Below are 14,758 nucleotides of genomic sequence, written 5' to 3'. Positions count from 1 at the left end.
TCAGACATATCACTCAAAAATGTGTAAATAAATGAAAACAAACAAATTAAAATCATACACAAAAAAAAAACAATTTGATACAAGCTTTAACTTTCAACTCTTTTATTCCTTTCAAGAGCTTAAATTAATTAAGTCAATTTTCATTACCCATAGTATAAAACTCTTGAAATCAAATGAATAATAGAATGCTATGTATGCCCGCAGTGCATTGAATGTAATACTTTGTGTTCAATTGTCTCTTACATAAAACTAATAGCTCTTGTATATGTTTTGTCAGTTTTTATCTATGTTTTCTTCATTTTTTCAGATCATAAAGAACAAATGCTAGAGGAGTGACATTTAATATGAAAAAGAAAAATGACACTTGGACATATCACTCAAACAAAACAAAAACATAAAAGAAAATAATATACACAAAATAAAACCAAAAAAGCACTTGGGCAACTTTGATTGTCAAGATAATTTAATAAGTCAAAAAAGTAAAAATTTTCATTTCGAATATAAATTCTGGAATTTGCCTCAACTTTTCTTAGATTTTCTTAGATATTTAGAGCAGAATTATAGAACAGTAATACGGCAATAATATTTTCTCACTAATACGATGGATATCTCTGTCCGGAATATTTCCCAATATTCTGCAACAGTGGTGTGCACAGGATTTTAAAGGTGGGAAATGGTGGGGCCAAATTCAAAATTTTCCACTGACTGTTTTGGGGTAGGAGGCTGTACCTGTATGGAAAGGCCAGAGGTGAATGAAGCATTTTATAATGGGGATGTGCTGGCCAGGGGGTCATTGAAGTGAACTCCTAAGTAGGGGTCTCGGGGTCCTCCCAACCCCCCCCCCCCCGTGAAAATATAGACATACGGTATTTAGGAATATGTATCAGTAGCTCTAAATGCATGATTGTGCCAATAATAATTAATCAAATTTTCCCCAAATTGATTTAGAAAGGAGCCAGAACAATTACAGGAGGCCCAAGGGGTGCTACCATGGGTCATGGAAGCTAACTCCCATGTAAGGAGGCCTGGAGGGGGGGGGTAGGCCGGGGGACGACCCCAACCCCCTCCCTCCACCCCACCAACCTCTGCACACACCACTTTTTTGCATTCCAAATTTGGCAAATTTGTTGGCCCTTTTCTGAAAAATGACACTTTCGTGGAAGTAAAATTTGATATTTTGTACTAGAGTATGTGATATTAAATTGTTTGTATAACAGATAGATTATAGAAAGGCATTAATTAATTGCCCCCAATCACTTCTTGGACAAAGATTCCCTTTGAAAAGCTGGTAACAGCATAATTTAAGATGTTTATTTCCAGATAACCCTTTAATGCTGGGCTTACCTCCTCCCCTATCATTACTATCAGTTAATTCAGCCCACTCAAACTTACGGCTCAAATTACTGCCTCAAAGCACGACATACTGAAAATAAAATCAGCACAAAAAACAAACAAACGAAAAAAAAGAAAAGAAGAAAAAAAAAGACATCATGCATTGAACACTTGGAACCAGTTTCATTTTGTTTTATATACGAATAGACAATCTATATATAACAGTTTTGTTATACCAAAGACAATGCACATCAAATATATAATACCTGCAGATTCCTGTATTGCCATATTTTTATGAATTTAAGAAACTGAATAAAACAAAATAATACTGTAGTAACTTTCCCCCTCTAACCACAGTGTGGGGGTAGTGTGGGGTAGTGTGGGGGGAATTGGTGGGGGGTAGGAAACCCTCCCTGGATTTCCAATCACTATAGTTCTATGCTAAAGTACATAGGGTTTTTGGTTATTATTTGTGAACACTCCTGACAGACAAGAGTTCATTTACACACAAACCTGGTTTTGATGGTTTTTATAATGAATATATTAAAATTTGTCTCTTTTTCTCTCCATTTTGAGTATTAAAAGTTGCATCCAAGAAATTCTGACAGCCCTCTTGAAATAAAATGAAAAATAAAATGCTATGTATGCCCACAGTGCATCGAGTGTAAATATTTTGTGTTAAAATACATTTTTCTTTAAATATAATACTAATAGCTCTTGCATATGTTTTGTAAGTTGTATCATGTTTACTTTTACCAAAGGATATCAATTGAGGTACATTAATAAAAATATAATTGCCAAAAAGAAAACCTGTATTCTTTTCTTCCTATTGAAGAAAAGGTATTTTTTTTACTTTTGAGGGTAGCAATGTCACTCAAATGTCCTTTGGAATTTTCCAGAGTCTTTGAGTTTTGAAGACAGTTTTCCTGTTTTCTGATGAGCTTCCATTGTGTGGTTTATACATAACCCTACACTGAAGACCCGGCCATTTACACAAGATCCAAGGTCCGAGTCAAATGCACAGCTCACAATTTCATCTCTAGTGTATAACGTTTTTATCTAGAAAGGAAATTTTGAAATTGCAATAAAATCCAAGACTGGGAAAAAACACCTCAAAATCAAGTTTGCAGTGTATAAATGATAATTGAATCGTGAGGTGACCCTGGATCAAAGGCGATCTCTGTGTTTCAAAGAGAATATGAATGTCTGCGTTGTAGTCGACACTACCACTCGGCAAGAAAAAAGGCGTCATTTGTTTATTTTTTTTCGGTGGAGATTCAGACAAGATTCAGTTCTTGTGACTTTACTGTCAGGAAATATCCGAGACAGAACTTGAACTTTCAAAAGGTAATGTCACAAAAGGTAATGAACTTTCAAAAGGCAATTCAAAAGGTAATGTCAGCCAAGTCTGACAAACATGGGGACTGATTTTTATGTTTCTGGGAAAGTGTGGATGTAGATTGAATTTAATTGAATATGAGGTGACCCTTAGGTGACCCTGGATCAACGGCGGTTTCTGTGTTCAAAGAGAATTTGAACGTCGGCCTTGTAGTCGACAATAGTACTCAGTAAAAAATATAAAAAAACGTCTTGTCTCGATGGAGATGGAGGCAAGATTCAGATGGAATTGAATTGAATGATGATTCTGCTAAGTATTACCGTCATCTTCTTGGTTGAGTACCTCGTACTGGCCTCTCTCCCTGGACGCTCTTCCCAGACGACAGAAAGGAGAATTAAAGAGATCGGTAACTTCTTCTAACCGTTTGCCTTTGGTCTCTGGGAGGCAGAGATAGATGAATAGAAGACCTGTGAAACAGATGACAGCATAAAGTCCAAACGTCCCTGAAAAATAAGAGAGAAATATTAAATAAATTAATAGAACCAGCAAACGTAAGACTTGGATAATTGGATTCAAACGTCTTTTGTTATCAATTTAATTATCCCTCTACCACGTTTTTCCCTGAAATTCACAAATTCATATTCATAGAAAAAAAATTCTCCATACCAATTCTGATCGTCTTTTCTTCACATTTGAAATAAAAGAAGAAGATGTTTTTTTTTGTCAAAATTATGGCGTTTAGAACAAGCGGTTTAAGGATTAATAGACTTTTGCTCTACAGGGATAGATCTTCTGAAAATCCCAAGTTCATACTGGTCCTTATAAGCCATTTGTTTGCTAGGGGGGTTGCAGGCAAGCTGCATAAATCAGCATTTAAATTGTAACTTTGTTATCTCTCCGGGCTAAAGCATGTAACTATGCAAAGTACACTCAAAATACTCAATAAATGAACAAGAATGTCAACAACAGCTTTGAAAGCCTTGAAAGTCTGGTCGCTGCATTAAATTTTTGTTTTTGTGCGGGTGATAGTAAAATCACATAAAAAGGTAAGTCTTTAAAGCAAATACCAGCACAATCCACCACTACAACATATATGTGACATAGGATTAATAGCTAAACAGGTTGGGATAAAATAAGGCCGACATTTATTACTTGCAAGATGTTAACACGCCGAAACTGGAAAAACTTTAACAATCAAAGGGCATTTTCATGAAAGAATTGGTTCTAAATCTTAGCAATATAATGACAATTTAAAGGGAATAGAAATTTTTAATTTCGAAACACACAGAAATGATGACTGCCAGTAAAATTCAGGATTTTCCTCCCTTTACAGCTTCTGCTTCATATCTCTCAAAGGATAGGCCAGAGGAAATATTCCAATTTGGAAGTAGAAAATTGTCACCAAAACCATTAAACAAATTTGTAAGTGTGTTTTTGTGATACCAAAACCTGTCTGCTTAAAGTCTCTCTTGCTGTAAGAACCTAATTTTTACATCAAATTTTGTTACCTCGGAAACGGTGCATAGGATTTGCATGCAAATTTCTTAGGATGCTTACAATATGTTCTTCCTTCATCTCTCAAATGTAAATTTCCTCCCCGGACTATCCTATCATGTATCAAATTGATACACACCGAGAAAGCTTATCATTGTCCGTGGTTGCACGATACTCTTTGACCTATAGCTGTGTCTGGACATGTTAACTCATTAGCATAACAAAAGGTCCTCAAAATTTTGACTACAGTGGCATACCTTGTCTGGTGATGACTTCTGTCAAACTAAGGAATGTCATGGACACAAAGATATTAAATGTCCAGTTGACCGTGGAAGTTATAGCGTTTCCTGAGCTACGAGCCCATTGAGGGAAGATTTCGGCATTGATCGTCCATGGCAACGGGCCCATACCTGAAGACGCAAAAGAAAGACAGGCGGTTGCCTAGGTGATGTAGGGAAATGCAACCAATTCATGTATAACTATGTACCATAGCTATGGTTACAGGGAAGGCTAAACGGCTGTTTTAAAGTGGCAAATTGAATGAATTTGCATCACAAAATTCCAAGTGTTTGGTGACATGTCTTTGCGTGGTCATGTTTGAACATATAAGACATTTACAACTTGGTTTGTGAAATACCAATAACAAATCAATTGACTGACTGGATTTTGAATAACCAATGTCTTATAGTCAGGGCATCTGAAAACAAGTTGTAGATATTATTCAACAGCTACTGTCTGTATTGACAATACGCAAATTATCTCCCATCACTTCCTGACTATCCCTCTCCTCTCCCCTTCCCTCCCTCAACCCTGCCCCACCCCCCACCCCCACATTCTCATAACTATAGTACTGGATAGTAAAGATGATAATGTACCGCTGGGAACAGCATCATTCAGATGAGTGCAAATCCACTAGTCTATACAGCTTGTTTAACACATACATCACTTTACCTGGAGCGAAAAACATCAAGTACATGATAAGACCAACCAGCGCCAGGAATGATAAGGGTGAAGGGCAGTAGTCCGGTGCCCACGTGTACTGGCTGGATGGAAGCTGCAATCTGGAACATGGACCTTCACTTGATTGGTTCTGATACCGCTGGTCTTCTGGTAAGCAGTAGCTGTTAGCGATGGAGTGGTTAGGGTACGAATCAAAGCAGAAGCCACACTCTTCATACAAGATGCAAGAATCGCAAGAACTGCAAAAAGGAAAATAAAAACAAAACCCAAAAAACACATTGAATACCTGTCAAAATGGAATCAAACCATGCTTTGTATGAGTGTAATTCTATTATCTTCATTCTTTGTATGAATATATTTCTATCATTTACATTCTTAGTATGAGTACAACTCTAAAATCTTCATTCTTAATGTTAGAATAACTCTATAAACTTCATTCTTTGTAGGAGTATTATTCTATTATCTTCATTCTTAGTATGAGTACAACTCTAAAATCTTCCTTCTTAATGTTAGAATAACTCTACATACTTCATTCTTTGTAGGAGTATTATTCTATTATCTTCATTCTTAGTATGAGTACAACTCTAAAATCTTCATTCTTAATGTTAGTATAACTCTATAAGCTTCATTCTTTGTAAGGGTATAACTCTATAATCTTCATTATTAGTATAAGTATATAACTCTATAATCTTCATTCTTTAGAGAGTAAAGTACATTCCACTTAATTATTCTAAAATTCTTTTTGCTTTTGCCATTACCATTAGTTAGTTTCCTTTAATCTGGTTTTGTTTTTAGTTTTACTGGTAGTTGCAAGGTATTACTATCACATCACCAGATCAAGCTGAGGCTGTCAAAGAGTAGCTGGTATACAGTTACACAACAGCATACTTGATTCACTTCAGCGAACTGGAGTGAGATCAGATTTTACTCACTCAACTGAAGAACATGGTAGATTAGCTGTACCATTCATCCAGTTTTCAACTTCAGGGGATGTTTCTGAGATGAAAACGAAGGCCACTGCGAGAAAGACTTGACTGAAAGCGACACCTGAAACAGATAAAAACATGATAAAATGATTAATTTCAGAACATCGCCATATTTCATGATCACTTTTGGGGCAAACACAGAAATGAGAGAATGATAAAAGGCTCATACTGTAAATGATGGTGTTCTGAATGATAAGTACATGCTAATTAGTTTCATCACTGTGTACTGTGTTGATGTGTACATGCCAGTACTGAACTTGTACTACAATGCACATTTACATCAGCCACATGCTGTATTTCCTTACAACACCTCACAACATAGCTTAAACACTCTGTTGATGTGTTTGTATGCAAGTACTGTACAACAACACATAAATACATTTAGGGGAGGGGAGGGGGAGGAATGGAATGGAGGAGCGGGGAGTGGTAGGAGTGAGCAGTATCGCTGACAATTGATATCCCCTTCTCCACAGAATGAGAAAAACAGCATTTCCATAAAGTTACCATCCTGCCTGTAATTAAAAATGGAAATGTAAAGGAGTTATAGAGCCAGTCTTGTTTAATTCCTATGTAGATCACTGCTCTGTAAGGAAAGTTTTTAAACGACAGCATTGAAACTTCTTACAGAAAAATTGATGTTACCATGGATACAAATTCAGACGTGAATGTTCCTGAACATTTGTCTGATCAGCCGTATATAGTGATATACCCATCCGTGAGGGAACATCAACTTACCAGCCATGCTGATCAAGGCAAGCATTCTTCTGCCCAGTTTCTCTACGAAATAAACTCCAACCAGAGTGAAAGAAAAATTGACAAATGCTACAGCTGCTGCTAGCCAGATAACAACTTGGTCGTTTTTAACCCCGGACATCCGTATAATGGAGGCACTGTAGTACCTACCAACAGAAAAGAAAAAAAAACAATAAAAAACAATATTACATCAGATGAGTCAAACCTACATTGAAGTATATAGAACTTGATATAACTTAATATGACTTGATATGTCTTGATATGACTTGATATGTCACAGCTTGAGGGGAGAGAAGATTTGAACGTCATCCATTATTGCATCGCAAAATGCTAAACAATTCTTTTGCAAAAGTGTTTAAAGAAGACAAAGATATATATAGCAGTTTTGTACACAGGGAACCATTGGTACTTTATAAGAGACCATATTCAGAGACTTCAAAATTGCTAGAAAAAAATTTAAACACTAATTATTTCCCTGGTATATTCTGGTTTTCAAGGTCTAAATTGATGACTCGGCTGGACAGCAAGGGAGTGTTGTTTAATTGCATGTTGTTGTTCTTCTTGTCTTATCAATAATGCAACTGCTTCCAGCCGGTTTGTAAGATAATGAATCTTGTCAGAATTTACATTGTAGTACAGTACTTAACGGTAATAATTAAAACCTTGAAAACAAGTTTGATGGTATCACATAACAGTCACGCTGATAGTGGTATCAACCGAATGCTGGTATGCTTTTATAATACAGAATATGAGACCTGCAAAATTATGTCGTTCTTAAAGATATTTGTCCTTGATATGATATTGTTGTAGAAAAAGACAAGGAGGGATTTTATGTATTATACATGTATGTATGTATGTATGTATGTATGTATGTGTGTATGTATGTATGTATGTATATATATTAGTATCACTGTTTGATACATGTTATCAAAGTTCTATTCCTTAATATGATTAGACTAGAGTTTGTATCTGTAATACATGCTTCCTGTAATCCATAAGATGTGTTTAAACCACAGTTGGCCAGATTTTGGTGTGCACATTTTCTTTGACATGCGAGAAGTAATAATACTCATTTGCAACTTTCTGATTTTCTAATTTTCATGTCTTTAGTAATATTTCCATTTTGGTAACACATTTTTGTGCCCACCCCTGTTCTAAAACTTAAAACTTTTTTTTCCAAATTCAGTTTCATCTTTAATATGATTTTCTTGTGGCAAACAATGCGAAATTTATATTGAAGAAGGGAAAAGATTCCACACTGCTAGTTGAGAAAAACCCCATCTCAACATATCTTGACCAGAACTTGAGGTATGGTTGATTGAAAGTTACCTACAGTACTTTGAACGGCTAAAAGTGCAACTTCAACTCCAGGAAGTTGGATCACAGTAGGGGGGTCTGTGATATCATCTGGGCAAATGCCGTTTCAAAAGTTTTACTTTCATAGGCTATTATAATCTCCTTGTTGAATTATCCTTGAACACCTCAATACATAGAATTTCATCAAAATGTATCTTTTTGGTACAACTTTTTCCTCGGTGGATAGGATAAATGACAGAAAATTAAATCATTAAGAAAAACAAAGACACATCCTGCCAGAGTGCCCAGATGATATCAAAGGTGTTTTCTCAACAACATGGGATTTATAATATTTTTGCAGTATGTCAGGTCTTCCTCTTGAAGAGCCTAATAATAATATAAGAAGCGGTTAGGCTTACATGATAGTGTTAATCCCTGCTAACTGCTGGAACATCTGTAGCCCACAGCCTAACATGAGGGCTCTCCTAACCGTTGGTGTCTTCAGCATTCGTAGTAATGTGTTAGATGACACTCCATCTGTCAAATAAAAATGTAAAATAATAATCGATGAAATTCCGAGTCCGGAAAGGAACTCAATAATTCAGTACCTCAAATTATCTAGATCTGTTCCCATATATTCGGGTCGCGACACAATATGTGATTCGCGGAGGATTTACGATGGGGTCGCAATCTTCAGAAAATGCAAACAAAAAAAAACAAAGGAAAAAAAAAGAGTGTTTACATTTTAACTTTTCTTTTAATTAATTAAGACTTTTGTCTTAGAACTACTCATCAAAAGGAATATCGTAGAGAGAAAGGAATTTGAAGTAAGGGATGGAAAGTTCTCAGAACTAAAACACATACTCTTTTGACTATCCTCTCGTTCTTGCTCAGCAGACATTTTAATGGCCTCAAACTCCGCCATATATCTTGATCGGCCGTATATCTTCAGGAGGACGTGCCTTCCTTCTTCCAGTCTTCCATTCTTGATGAGCCATCTCGGGCTCTCGGGTAAAAAGAGAAAGCCAACAAGTTGAATGAGAGACGGAATTCCAGCCAACCCCAACATACATCTGAAAGAGAGAGAGATAAAAACATGAAAACAAACAATCGAATGAGAACTAACAGTACACAGTTGTGGGAGGAATGCAAAAATGTACTGAGTTATCATTGACTGAATCTTTTTTCATTTTTAAGTGCTCAGATAGCACCTGATATCTGTACACATCATACCCCTTACAAGAGGTCCACTATTGATGTCCAACGGCTATCAAATGCCATTTCACCTCCACTAGACACGATACCGTGTTTTTATTTTTGAATTTATTAGGAGGCAGCTTCAGGCTAAGAATGAGAATCTGCCGAAATGTCCAATCTGGAGATACAGTGTATACAAGGTTTCCATATTTTGACCACTGTTGACCTCAATGTGACTTTCAATAATAAACAACAGGCTTTATAGCAAAAATCTGTATTACAAGGTATGAGATGCTTCCAAATGTCCCCTCTTGAAACTTTACCTTCACAAGGTTTCCACACTTTGACCTCAGCTGCTCCTGTAAGACCTTGTACCTACTGTACAACAAAAACAAAAGGTTTCCGCTACTCATTAAGGAGAAACCTCAACCTAAGAATGAGAAGCGCCGGAATTTTCCTTCTTGAGCTTTTACATTTTTCACTAGATTTTCACATTTTGACAGCTGCTGTCCCGATGACCGCCAGTGACCTTTGGTCTCCTGTGCTGATCTCCTCGGGACTATATTCCCACAGACATGGTGCGGCCACCTGTTGCACCACTGTACATAAGTCTAACTTCTGCCCAAACCCCCAACCCCTCTTCCTACGTCCAGCTACCAAGGGTTACCTCATCTTCAACCCCCCAAATTCAATCATTTAACCGTTTATCAAAAGCCTACAATTTTCCCTCAATGCATGTACATACATACATGTATGAGGAAGTTGTGGTTCCAGCTTACCTCCAACCCCACGGCCAATATGACAGCACACCATCTGTTAGTGCTGCTACAAACTGACCTCCTGTAATGAAGAGGTTGTTGATGGTGACCATGGTCCCTCGGATGTGTGAGGGCGATGCTTCCGCAATATACATCGGGACCGTCATGGAGGCTAACCCTGTACCGAGATGACAAAATCAAGAATCGCTAAAGCAGTCACCATTGGCTAAATCTGGGCATACTTAACTCTACGATGAACTACACCAAAGTTTACCAGACATAATTTGAGCCGGCTGTACAGTAGTTAATTAATAAGTTTATAAATTTTTTTTAGTACACTGAGTCAGATAGAATTTACAGGTGGATATTTCTAAATTCCCAACGACAATGGCACATTGCGTGATTTGTAAGATCACATAATGAGTTGGAGGCTTTTATAAATACTTTTGGAGGTCCTTTTGTGCCACTAAGCACCCTTTTTGCGATCATCAGCGGCCTGAATGAAAACCGAATTTAAACGGTACTTTCCTTTAAAGTTTCATGTATTTGCAGCATTTCTACCATTTTAATTTATGAATATGTTCCTGACATTGCAAAATATACCACCATCTTTGTCAATGACTCTGAGAATGGTTTTTGATCTGTCTGTCTGTCTGTCTGTCTGTCTGTCTGTCTGTCTGTCTGTCTGTCTGTCTGTCTGTCTGTCTGTCTGTCTGTCTGTCTATCTATCTATCTATCTATCTATAAGAAATGAATGTGTAGAGAGTGGTATGAGAGAAATATAGTACTAAATAAATCAAGATCAACACACTAGAAAAATTCCACTTCACGACCGGTTTTCGTCCATTTGGGACTCATCAGGCGAAGGTAGAAATCGAACCCTGGATCTTGTGTCACTGACCGAAGTCCGTACCACTCGACCACAGTGATGCTACTGGTGTGTGTGATCCACAAAAGTGAGTCCCAAATGGACGAAACCGGTTGTGAAGTGGAATTTTTTCTGGTGTGTTGATCTTTATTTATTTACTAAGGCCCCGGTTCGAATCCCGGTGGAGGCTGGAAGTTTTTTCACTGTTCTTACTCATTACGATTTTCAATTTTTATAAATAAATATATATATATATATATTTCCACATGGTGTACAACATACTGTTATATATGTGATCAAGCTACTGTATAAAAAAAAAGCAATAATATTCTTACCGACCCCGGTGCCCACTACACCTCTTCCGATGATAAGCATTACTTTGTTGAAAGAAGCCGCAAGAATGACGGATCCTGCCAAGAAAAATACGCTTGAGATGAGAATAACTGGGCGGCGTCCGAGTCTATCGTTTAGCAGTCCACCGACGCTGGCAGATATGGCCGCTGCGGCGATGGTTACTGAGACAAACAGTTCCTGCCATACCGTCTGCAGCTGGAACTCTTGTTTCAAGAGAATGAGGGCGCCGGATACGACGCCTGTATCGTAACCGAACAGAAAGCCTCCGATAGCCGCAAAGACAGAAATAACTTTCAGAAACGGTGTAAAGGACTTGGCATCTGAATCTGCTATTAAAGATTCCTCTGGGTGGGATCCGGTCTTGGAGTTATCATTTTCAACCAGAGGAGACTCGTGGTAAGAGTTTACCGATGGCTTTGTGCCAGCGTTGATATTCATCGTGTCCAGATTGATGTGGTCATCAGTCATTCCGCTTCATTCTATTCACTGCATTAATTGGCAGCACTCGGGTAATCCAGTGCAAGCACCCCGCAGTGATTCTCAACAAGGTACATTAGAATCCATCAAGTTCTTGCATAATTAGCATCCCTCAACGAATACCATGACTTTCTTTCTCCAGTTACTGTATTTCATCCGTGATTCACAAACTGTGACATCAATTGGTTAATTTTTTTTTACATTTTTGGGTCGACATCAAGCTTTGCTATGATGTCACAAAGAATGGAACGAATGATCACTTGTAACGTAAATATCTCAACGGTCCACGATTAAAGTTCGCTTGAAGGTTTAATTCATCTCCATCAACCTATGGTATTCATACGACTGTCACCTGTACAATAAGCAGAAAAATATTACTTATAAACAGAAAATAATATGATTAAGATATGATAAAGAAAGTAAATGTATAAATAAAATGCTTCAACAATGAAAGGAACCCTGTGCATTCAAAAAGATACTGTAGTTTACTGTGAAATAAATACTGTGAAACATAGTTGGCACTACAAAGACAGAAATATTTTATTTTTATATTATTGGTTAAAATTGGCATCAAAGACCATTCCTCATACTGAATCGCAGCATGCAATAGCAACTTATAAATGCACAACTTACAAATGTATTGCACGAAAGCATTGTAACCATTATTTTGTATAAGTTTGGACTGGACATTACAACCTCTGAAATTACTTGTAATATGTTAGGAGCAATTTATCACTAAAAATATCTGGAAAAGGATATATTTATTTCATGAAGTTCCAAGCATACAAAAAATTGGTTATTTTGAGAAGATGTCGAATTACAACATACTCCAAAATCTGGTGATTTGATATGGAATTACCCTATATACGTAATTGCTGACTACTGTAGATCGGTCACAAGATGCCCTGAAGCCATTTGCATCCCCAATATCACTGCCAAAGCTGTCGCAAAAGCCTGTCTCTCAAGTTGATGGATCTCAACGTTTGACACACCAGCTACAATCACCACAGACAGAGGTATGCAATTCAAATTGGTCTAATTCAGTGAACTGACAGTGCTGAACAAGAAGAAGCAAACTCATTCAATGTTTAGTAGAACGCCTCCACAGACAATTAAAGACTGCCATCAAAGCGCAACATGACCCTACGCATTGGAGTGACTCATTAACGTTTGTATTACTCTGTATCCGCACGGTGCTAAAAGAAGACATCTGCCACAGGGCCGCTGAACTGGCTTTTGGTACAACCGACCTTTACCGTTTATGTCGACCGCCTTTGGACACAAAATTCTCAGCTAAGCCACACCTAAAGTTCAGAACTAGATCTCGCACACTAAAACCACAATTGCACACAGATCTAGAGCGCTATACACATGTTTGCGTCCGCGCACTGCGATACCGTCAAAATGCCATTTCCACCGCTACAACGCGGTCCTTATCGAGTCATCTCCCAGGGAGACAAACTTTTGGGATCGAGATAAATGCTTAGCACGACACAGTGTCGCTTGACCGGCTAAAAGTAGTGTGGACTCATCAAGCTGATATTATGCAATCTACGCAGCTTACACTAACAGACATAACGCCAGGTTATATCCTCACACCCGCCAGCTCCATCGTCTACTGACAAAGCTACTTCCATATAGGCACTTCCCCTGATCCCCTCCGGTAACAGTCACTTGCTCAGGACGCTATGTCCGATGAACAGCACGCTTTCGATGAGGGAATTTCCTTTGATGTTTTATATGTTTTAACAATAACTCACCTTTTTTTCTTTATATCTGTCAGCGATCTGCGAGAGGGCTTATGTAACGACGTAATTTGACACCACTATTGTAACATATTTCAATGTCTTACCTCAGACTCAGGCTTTATCTAGGCCTATAGTAACAATACGTGGGAGAGTGTCAGTTGTGCAACAATGGTTGATCAGGCCTAGACATGCACTGCAGTAGACTACACCATAGTAATAACGTCTGCTACACTGTACTCAGAACTTTTATAAATATTCAGATTGAACCAACACATTGCAACTGCGATATCACATACGAACTAGCTTACCTGTAAATCGATCGAATTTAAGCTAATGGAAGCGATCATGTCTATCTTATTCAGCCGTGTGTTCAGTGTGGTGGGTACGTTGCACGGTATCTAAACTTTCATGCGGCTCAATTATTGTATTGATGGTACCAGCTGATGTTATGATGGCGGTATTTCGGTAAAGTATCCAAGCTGACCAGAAAGTATGCGATCATATTTGCCATACACCTATTGTTGCGTAAACATCTGTGTATGAAATGGAACGGGGGAGATCTCAGGCTGTAAATTATTCACAGATCGAGGAAAGTAATTGCAATTAGAAAATTTAAATGTCTCATAGAAAGAAAGAAAGAAAGAAAGAAAAATGTTTTGAGGGTGTGTGTAGAATTTATCTTGAAGTTTCAACACGAGTGACTTTTTTCTTCTTCTTTGTACATTTGGCGTCAACATTGATATCCTTTTAATATGATGCTGATTTGGGTTAGCTTGAAATCATGCAAATTTGTAGAGTACATTCACTGTTTCTGATTTAACCGACTTAAAAGTTTCTTTTCACAAGAGTAAGCTAAAACGTGTTGGCATATGCATGTTTGCTGCACTGGTTTTCGTGTTGTGTCGTAAACACTGGAGGCTGCAGAGTGCTGATGGTCCTTTGCAAGTGATCTTTTCTGCCCCGGCCCAATTTGCTTGAGACTCCCGTCATCAATCCCAATGGCTCAAAGTGCTCTACACTGACCAACTCTCCAAGGGCCCCACCCCATGCAGTCTACATTATACCTGCCTCTTTCACTGACCTGCAAATCCAGTCTTGGCTTTCAGGTTATTGCAGGTGAGCCTGCATGAGTACTATTTAAAGGGTGTGAAGACTCGCTCAAAAAGAAACGCCTAATGCATGTAATTTGACCTAGT

At 37.8% G+C, this 14,758-nt stretch overlaps 1 protein-coding gene across 1 annotated transcript; it reads right to left on the bottom strand.

Moving 5' to 3' along the window:
• Nucleotides 1-85: 85 nt before the first annotated feature.
• Nucleotides 86-14,026, bottom strand: LOC139961944 (proton myo-inositol cotransporter-like). The gene is made up of 10 exons (XM_071961650.1): nt 13,871-14,026; nt 11,319-12,166; nt 10,137-10,293; nt 9,025-9,233; nt 8,580-8,697; nt 6,847-7,010; nt 6,058-6,172; nt 5,117-5,364; nt 4,423-4,575; nt 86-3,174 (listed from the first exon to the last, which is right to left on the bottom strand). Exons 2-10 carry the CDS (start codon nt 11,803-11,805, stop codon nt 2,981-2,983), a joined length of 1,845 nt encoding a protein of 614 aa, XP_071817751.1. The 5' UTR covers nt 11,806-12,166; nt 13,871-14,026; the 3' UTR covers nt 86-2,980.
• Nucleotides 14,027-14,758: the final 732 nt, after the last annotated feature.

Source organism: Apostichopus japonicus, chromosome 20 (assembly GCF_037975245.1).
Source record: "Apostichopus japonicus isolate 1M-3 chromosome 20, ASM3797524v1, whole genome shotgun sequence".
NCBI lineage: Eukaryota > Metazoa > Echinodermata > Holothuroidea > Aspidochirotida > Stichopodidae > Apostichopus > Apostichopus japonicus.
The sequence above is the reverse complement of the archived record's forward strand: the minus strand, read 5'-3'. Positions and strand labels throughout refer to the sequence as shown.

Excerpts from the sequence above, each read along its gene's own strand:
- LOC139961944 (XM_071961650.1), bottom strand. The coding sequence starts at position 11,805 with ATGACTGATGACCACATCAATCTGGACACGATGAATATCAACGCTGGC. Across the intron at positions 10,294-11,318 it reads TGTAGTGGGCACCGGGGTCG|GGTTAGCCTCCATGACGGTC; the intron begins GTAAGAATATTA and ends ATCTCGGTACAG. Across the intron at positions 7,011-8,579 it reads GCAGGGATTAACACTATCAT|GTACTACAGTGCCTCCATTA; the intron begins GTAAGCCTAACC and ends TTCTGTTGGTAG.